The following is an 8,736-nucleotide window of genomic DNA, read 5'->3' as shown; positions in this document are numbered from 1 at the left end:
TGTTAATAATGTTGCATTTTGTTGGTCTTATGCAGATTATGGTAATATTAATAAGTTTAAACCTGTTTTACAGACAAGGTTTAAATCTAGTCCCAGACTAAAATGTTTGAGACATATCTTAAAATGTCAGTGCATTTGTTTTGTTTTAAGATGCACACTAGTAATGTTTTTTTACATTTATAAAAGCTACTTAAATGTCCTTGAGCTAAGGCCTAATCCTGGATTAATCTAAACCCTGTTTGTGAACCCTTTGTGAAGGACTTTTTTGTTTACATTTATATGATAAACAATATGCTGTGTGCAGTTGATGCCAATGTAAAACCCAACTGAAAACTACAGGACAGTACATATCCATTCAATGTGTCTTTTTTCTTTTTTAGGGAAATAAATAGTTTTATTCAGTAAATCCGAATGAATTTGATCAAAAGTGACATTACAGACATTTACATGTTAAAAAAGATTGCTATTTTAAATAAAAGCGTTTTTTTTTTTGTTCTTTTTACTTTGTTTTCCAAATTGATCTCAATATCCATGAAAATATTAAGCAGCACAACAGTTTTCAATATTGATAATAATAATAAGAAACGTTTCTGGAGTAAATCAGCATATTAGAATGATCTCTGAAAGATCGTGTGACACTGAAGACTGGAGTAATGCTGCTGAAAATTCAGCTTTTCATTTTAAAATATATTAACATAGAAAACAGTAATATTAAATTGTAAAAGTACTGTTTTTGGTCAAATAAATGCAGCCTTAATTGGTGAGCATAAAATATAACATTCAAAATCTATAACTTTTGAAAGGCAGTATATGTGTCTCCCTTTGAAAATCAGAAACTTCCTCTATCATTTTCCTTTATATGGTTTCCTTTTGCTTTATATGCTTAATTTCCCTTCTCCTTTTTCTGTGGTTCTGTGGATTGGCTCTGTGAACAGTTTTATCAGTTCCTTTTGAATATGACAATTTTACCCTCCCTTCATGTTCTTGTCCAGGATTCAGGGTGATGTGTACAGCATACATTATTTCAGAATAACGGTAAAAAAATAATAATAAAAAAACAGGTGACTGCCTGTTGCTTGCATATTTTCAGTGCCTAAGGTATTGTGGATGTTTGCCATGGCGTTGCAATGCGGTTGCTATAGACCTTTATCAGGGTAGCGGCATACTTATGAAAGAGGCTCTGAGGGAAAGAAGCCTGGAGTGTTCAATGGATTGTAGTAACTAATGAAACATCTCTCAGAAAAAAATTCAGTAGACAAACACTCCAAAACTAAGTTTCCCCACACAACCTTGTTTTAATAACGCCTGACCTAACTAAGGTCTATAGGGGTGTGTGTCAGTCAACTCCCTTGTGTTCAGACATTTCTAGTGAACTGCACTGGAAGCCATGTGATCTGAGGTAGGCTATAATTAATGTCTGTAGCACAAACGGGATGAGATTTGGGGAGTTTGTTCAAATCCCAAAACCCACTGAGCAAAAAGAAATAGTCAATCTTTCCTTAGCAAGCCAAGCAGAACTACTTTTTCTTTTTTCCAAAGAAACGGATATATTGGTATAGTCACACTGAAAACCCCAGCATGTGAGCGAACTGTGCCCTGTGGCATCTGTGCTTTTTAGCAGTGAGAACGCCTGTTTAGTCATTTTTGACAGGCTACACAGGTACACAGGACACATATCTGGGACATTGCTCGCTTAAAGGAGAAAACTGTCATGACTAAAAACTCACTGCCATCAAATCGCATACCCTTTGACGTCTGTGTACCTCAGCATTCAGGACAGTGTCGGATCTGTTTTGGAGAAAAGTGCACTCGCTCCTGCGGGGAAAAACCGCTAGTTGAGTATGATGTTAAAAGACTCGATTAGTCAAAATACTTGGAAGCATTTCAACAGTCGCTGCACACCTCTTTTCATTCATCTCATTAGCAAAGAATAGTCTGCCATCTTCTGGCTGAGATCTTTCAAAATGCATGTACGCTTTGGTTCCAAAACATAAAAATATATGAATGACATTGCATTGTAATGATATTGATCTAATTGACCAGCCACATTAAACAAGCTAAACAACATTCCTGTCTGAAGTGTCTTTAGCACATTTCAGATCTCTTTAGCACGACCCTGTTTAATCTTTGAATACACACTAATGTGTTGTTAACCAAGCTACTCAAGTAAATAACATGAATCACACTTTGAGCTTTTCAGTGCATATAGCAAAGTACTCTATAACCTCTTAATGGATGTACTCATGACACAAATGTGTTCCATCCATGCCATGTCACATCAGAAAGATAACCGGAAATAATATATTTTATTGGAAATAATCTTTAGAAATATTCTTCCTGTGGTTGTTATAAACCAATTGAGACAAACACTTCAGTCATCGATAAGAACAAACTTTAATACAACTACTATTTTCACATCACAGTCACTGTACAGCGTTTATATGTATAATTTATTGATAAGTGTGTGTGTGTGTCTGTCTGTCTGTGTGTGTGTGTGTGTGTGTGTGTGTGTGTGTGTGTGTGTGTGTGTGTGTGTGTGTGTGTGTGTGTGTGTGTGTGTGTGTGTGTGTGTGTGTGTGTGTGATAATATATATCATATTTATGATGTCTGTTGAGTCTCAGGTGGTTTTATGAGCTCAGTTCTGGTTTTCTATGACAGTCTCTGGCAGAAGGCTGAGTTTTAACTGCTCTTGTCCAGATATTCAAGATTAGGGGCATCTAGACGCTGCTCCATGTCCTTGTTCTTGGCGAACTCTTTGAGCATGTCCATCACCTCGCCCTGGTACACATCAGGTGTCGGCTGAGCCTCTGACGGGAGGAAGACGTGTGCAAACTCATTTCATTCCTTTATACATGTTCCTGGTCTTATTGTGCACAATACACCACTACTGTTACTCCACAGAAAAATATTCAATGAATAAAATCAAAGTCAATTTCATGCCTGAGCAGAGCTCTACACCACTGAATATCTGTCTTATGTGTCTGTTCATACCTGTAGCCCAGTAGTAGATGTCCCAGTCATTGCTGGGTTCATTGATGAGTCTGTCATACTGCTTTAGCTGTGATTCACTCATTGTATTCAGGTACCGCTTTGCAAAAAGGCTGGTAACAAAACAAAAACAAAAAAGTAGTCAGAGTAGCTTTCCCTTGATTTTGAATAATATGGAACAGAGTCATTTTAGTATCACAGAGATACTATTATTATATTTTTTTATTAATATTTACAATTTTTTTTTTCATATGTTCTGTTTTAGTTGAAGTTTAAGTCATTTTATTGTATTTTTGTCATTTATATTTAAAAAAAATATGTCTATATAGTTTTTCATAAAAAAATTATTTCAGTTTTAGGTATTTTAGTACATCAAATTATAATTTTCAACTAATTTTTTGTAATTTTTGTAGTAATTACATAAACAATGGCAATTATTGTTTTTTATATTTTATTTTACTTCAAAATAGTTCACCCAAAAATGTTAAATTGTTTATATATATATAGTTGTTTATATGTCTATGTGGTGTTTTAATATGCTTCAAGACAAATGTGCAAATTCATAAGTCAACACCATTGCTGAGTATTTTCTCCTGCAGTGAAAAAAAGACGCGGTTTGAAACCTCAGTGTTTCTTACATCACAAACTACCTAGTAACCAATCACGTCAACATGAGTCTCAAGAGAAGCCAGGTTATCTCAGTATATTTTTCTGTTGATATGAAAAATCATGTACATTTAGCAATAACGGGTTTATGTTACAATGTTATGTTGTTCAAAGAGTTTCTAAGGATGCTGGTTGTTAGAAGGCAGCTGTCTGACTCTGAGATGGTGAACGAGAACATGTTTTTAGTAAAATTAGCAACACATTATTAGCTGTTTGATAACGTAGTCAAGCCAAAGGCTGATCATATCAATTACCGTTATGTGTCCAACATTGTAGAGAGCGATACATAATACGCATTACCATTTTATTACAGAAACTTGAAGACGATCCTGTATAATTCACTCTTTCAGTCCTTCTTAATTGGTTCAAACATATATGGCTGAATTAAACCAGTATTTCCAATTGCCATTGTGCAGCGTTTACTACAGTAAAGATGAGCGGGCGAATCTCTGAGCTGGTGTGAGTGAGCGGAGGCGGGGCTCATGAGCATATTCATGGATCTACATAAACTAAATGAAACAAGGGTATAGAGTTACATTCAAGCTATTTTAAGGCACGAAGGCATTTTTCACAAGAAAAAAAAACGCATAAATATGTAATTTTGGTGATCAAAGATGAATTTTAAGGGATAAAATGATTGACTACAGGGGGACTTTACTAACCTCAGAAGGATGCAGTTCTCCAGCATGCCTCTCTTGCGGCTCTCATACAGGAGTCTTTTCTTCTTGATCTCCAGGGACTCGCCTGTCCTCTCCTCCCACGGTGGCAGTGGGATCTCAATGAGGGTTGGTTCTGGGGCATCACCACGGTAACCTCGAGAAATCACTGTGCCAACAGCTGGACGCAGTGATGCTCGGCAAACCGAACTAACAACCTGGGAATAAATCAAAATCAAACAATGATAAAAATCTCCTCTATATATACATATATTATGTATATATACATATACATAAACGTTTTTTTTTTCTAGGTATTTTTTTATGGTTTTAATGTTTTAAATCAATACAGTGAGCAAAATTAATTACTGTATCTCAAGAGATGAAGAATCTGTTGCATTGTTTAGGAAACTTTATTATAACAAAAGATTGAAATTAGTCTTGTGTGTGAATTCAGGGGTTAGTTTAATAACGATGAAGATGTTAATCTCCTCATCTGTCCTTGCTCAGACATTCAAAACAAAACGACAGGATAAGTATCCAACTTTCCAACCCCCTGCTATAATTTTAATTGTATATATTAGCTGTATGATATTTAATTTGTGATGGGCTCAGAAAGGTGTTCTTGTTATGCCACTTCAGACAGAGGTCAAATTCGATCTTTAAAACCTGTCGCCACATATGAATGCAAAGCAAATAAACTTACCTTTCTTGCAATAGCTGCTGAAAACATGTTATCGAGAAGTACCTGCAGTAATGTATAACTGATCAAGTGCTTGCTTGGCTGACAATGTTTTATTTTGAAGGAGAGTTTATGCAACTGTTTCACAACAGAAGAGCAGGAAACGTAGTGGAGCGGGCGCCATGTTGGTAAGGTCAATATCATTTTCCTATTTGAATATATTTTGAATGTTGCTTTAAATAGTTATTTTTTTCTATGCCGTCTAGACAAGACAAGTGTGTATTATAATCTTAAGTTTATCTTTGACCACTGGGCGGACACGTCTAAGTTTCAAAGGGTAAATCCTAATAAATAAATAAAAACTATTGTTTGTTTCCCAGGGACTATATTTCAGTGAACACTTGTGAAAGCGGATGGACGTTTTCAGCTTTATATAATTATTTTAAAGGGACAGTGTTATTAATTATGAACGGTAATTTTCCTGTTCATTTCTTTTACTTTCATTAAACCTAGAATAAGCACAAAATCTGATTACAAATGTCTAATTAAAAATAAAGTTAACAAAGTAGGCTACTTAAATACATGGATTTTTTTTAATCTTCAAATGTTTTTACCAACCATTTTGACAGCAGTGTTATTTTAGAATTATATAATATTATGAATTAGCTTTCATTTTTATGTTGTTTTTGTACATTTAAAAGAAATCTGTCGTTTTACTAGTTACTTGAAAAAGTAATCTGATTACATAACTCTCATTACTTTTAATCATTAACCCAAACACTGGTTCTTCTAACACTTGAGAGATGTGTCATTGCAAAGTTGTGAACCATTGTTATATAGTAAAAAGCTGTGGGGAAAAAAAGCTTCTCTTCTTGTGTAACAGAAAAATGACAACACAGGTTTAAAACACAAGGCTGAGTAAATAATGACAACTTCCATTTTAGAACGAATATCCTTTTTTTGTACAAACAAACATGCACAGTAACTCAAATATCAAGATTCACTCTACGATTGGAAAATCTTCCCTTTCTGGATTCCCTCATTTTAATAGCACTAGTTAAACACAGGTTCAGTTAGAAATGTAATGAACTGTACAACAGATATATTTCAAACTTTATTTAACAAAATACAAACAGACAAAATGCTAATAAACATTTCACATAATAAATTTCTTCAGATGTATTCTAATGAACCAGCCGTGTTCGTGTCGAAGCCCACGTCTGTAAATCTTCCATTAGGATCAAGTCTTTGAAAATACAAGAGGCCGAGCGGGATTTTCATCTTAAATTGTACAGAAAGCTCCTCATTTCTCCAGCGGTGCATAATTCAACAACTTCTCGATAAGATCCACGTGGGCCAGAAGCATCCGGCGACAGCAGTATCTCTTCAAACCCAGAGCATCAAGAGCATCACTGTGAAAATGACCAAAGAATGAGATTCAGTTGACCGTAAGACATGCAGAGAAATCAGACACTGATGGACATTTCATGAACTCACCCCTCTGTATACTCCGCTTGAAGAAGACCTAAATACGCCTCCCATTTGTTCCCAACGATTTTCCCACAAGTGAAGCAGCGAACAGGGATGATCATTGTGAAGGACGAGAGGCCTGAGAAGAAGAAAAAGTAAGTGTTTATTAGAAAACACACAGGGTTTCCACTGTTCATAGATTGTGATTCTCTATGACTAGACAATTTTAGTCAAATGGAATCCTGTTTCTGCCACATAAGAAAATCAGCTTGTCATTATGACAATTATGACAAAATATGACGTCATATTCATGAGACAAAATGTCGAAATTATGACTTAAATCATAACTATAATACAAAGCCTAAGTTGAAATTCTGAAATAGTTCAAATCTTACTTGAAAACCCACAATTTTAACTTTTTAACATCCCAAATATGAATTATGACAACCTCAATCATAATCATTTTAATTTAATGTCATAATTATGATATTTTTGTAATATATAACGTTACTGTAAGTTACACACACACACACACACACACACACACACACACACACACACACTCACTCACACGCTCTCTCTCTCGATTGAATTACGCCGGGAAAAAATACAATGCTGAAAAGATAAACATGTACCACAGTAATGCATGCTGAGATATAAACGTGATGTAATGCTACTATAACAATAAGCGCAGAAAGCTTACAGACTTACTAGCAACTCGTAGAAAAATATATAATATCGAGGTTCAGCGCGAGGTAATTTCCTTAGTTACAAACCCACGACTAAACTTTAACAATTAGTTTACTTTATTATTATTAAAGATTGAACAAAAATGTAAGAAATATTACCAAAACAATCTCACACGCTACACACGTTTCACTTGTGCCGCTTAAACGAGACGGATTTCAAATGCGTAAATTCCGCATTGCGTTTGTCAAATACACACGGGCGGAAACAAGGTTATGAGAAGCGTTCCGCGAAAATAAGGTCAAACTCTTCTTCTTCTTCTTCTTCTTCGGGATTTAACGGCAGCTTGCATCCAGATGTGTTGCACTGCTGTAAAGTTGGTATGAAAACACTATTGTGTTTGTCAGACATCTTCTTAACTTAAATTCAAACGGTAATTTGTTCATTTATATCTCAGCACGTTCATATTGTAAGAGCTTATGAAAGTGATACTTCTGAGGAAATACATTAAAGACGTTTATAGGAAAAACTGATGTCCTTACTGTTGCATATAAAAAAAAACAGATTACAGAAAAGTTCTCCTCAGAAGACCTGTACTTGTTTAAAAAAAAATGCAAATACATCTTCTGCCTTGTTCATTCACATCACTTTCCAGTATATCCTTTATTCCTGACCCTGTTAATCCAGCTTTTTCTGTTTCTTTCATCGTGCTTTTCATCTGTCCATCATACAGCCTGTAAATCTAAGCACATGCACCTGACAATAATCACACATAAAAAAAACAGTTGGGTGCTTCCCTGTAATGTATAGTGTAACTTACTACTATTCAAATTACTGTGAGCTATTCTTAATCTAGTCATAACTCTTTCTTCTTTTCTAGTCCCTTCTCTATTCTTCACAGCACCAACTATATTTTGTATACTGTAAATGTCTCTTTTAGTCTCTCTGTAGCTTTAGCTGTTGCCATTCTCTAATGGTTTCATATTATGCGTTTTCCTTCTGACTTTGACAACTTAACATTTACTTAAATGTGTTTTTTGGTCAAACTCCAAAAATCAGTGTAAATTAAAGACACCAAATCTCTGAAATAACACAAATGAAAGTATGAGAATGTAAAACAAATTAAAACTCTTACATAATATATGACCATCAAATGTGTATATGACCATTCAATGCACACTTCAAAATAAATAAGGTGTTATTGTTGTTAGTTGTAGTAAAAGTAGTGATAGAAGTAGTAGTGTTTTACTGATAAAAACTATTGTCAATTCAGTAAATATTATCTTTTCTTGAAAAAAGTAGGATTGCAGCAAAACCACAGTTACCAAAATGATCCAGTGGCGCAGATAGGATTTTTTAACTGGGGGGGATCAAGCTGTCAGCAAATGATTTAAACTAAATTCGTTATTTTGCGTAATTTGGGCTTTAACTAGTGCTCAAGTAGTTACTTTGCGTAATTTGGGCCAATGATTTGCACTAAAAAGCCATTGGGGGATTCTTATTTGAAATCATGGATAAACAACAATGAACAAAGGTAAACAAAGGCCTACCTGATCACCACTAGCAATGCATGATCATACTATTAT

At 34.8% G+C, this 8,736-nt stretch overlaps 2 protein-coding genes across 4 annotated transcripts; both read right to left on the bottom strand.

The window, feature by feature from the left end:
* Positions 1 to 2,375: 2,375 nt before the first annotated feature.
* sdhaf2 (succinate dehydrogenase complex assembly factor 2) lies at positions 2,376 to 5,233 on the bottom strand. The gene is made up of 4 exons (XM_077227943.1): positions 5,018 to 5,233; positions 4,318 to 4,529; positions 2,993 to 3,102; positions 2,376 to 2,808 (listed from the first exon to the last, which is right to left on the bottom strand). Exons 1-4 carry the CDS (start codon positions 5,195 to 5,197, stop codon positions 2,681 to 2,683), a joined length of 630 nt encoding a protein of 209 aa, XP_077084058.1. The 5' UTR covers positions 5,198 to 5,233; the 3' UTR covers positions 2,376 to 2,680.
* Positions 5,234 to 6,094: 861 nt separating this feature from the next.
* polr2l (RNA polymerase II, I and III subunit L) lies at positions 6,095 to 7,422 on the bottom strand. 3 transcript variants are annotated; one of them, XM_077227940.1, is made up of 3 exons: positions 7,312 to 7,422; positions 6,491 to 6,602; positions 6,095 to 6,405 (listed from the first exon to the last, which is right to left on the bottom strand). In XM_077227940.1, exons 2-3 carry the CDS (start codon positions 6,583 to 6,585, stop codon positions 6,297 to 6,299), a joined length of 204 nt encoding a protein of 67 aa, XP_077084055.1. In that variant the 5' UTR covers positions 6,586 to 6,602; positions 7,312 to 7,422; the 3' UTR covers positions 6,095 to 6,296. The 3 variants fall into 3 exon arrangements, with proteins under 3 accessions (XP_077084055.1, XP_077084056.1, XP_077084057.1); XM_077227941.1 differs by having other exon boundaries at positions 7,175 to 7,420; XM_077227942.1 differs by lacking the exon at positions 7,312 to 7,422 and adding an exon at positions 7,037 to 7,061.
* Between the last annotated feature and the right edge of the window lie 1,314 nt (positions 7,423 to 8,736).

The sequence above is a fragment of the Siphateles boraxobius genome, unplaced genomic scaffold, assembly GCF_051911475.1.
Source record: "Siphateles boraxobius isolate OS27281-9 unplaced genomic scaffold, OSU_SipBor_1 130, whole genome shotgun sequence".
In the NCBI taxonomy this organism is placed as follows: Eukaryota; Metazoa; Chordata; class Actinopteri; order Cypriniformes; family Leuciscidae; genus Siphateles; species Siphateles boraxobius.
This window is presented reverse-complemented; position numbering and strand designations above follow the sequence as displayed.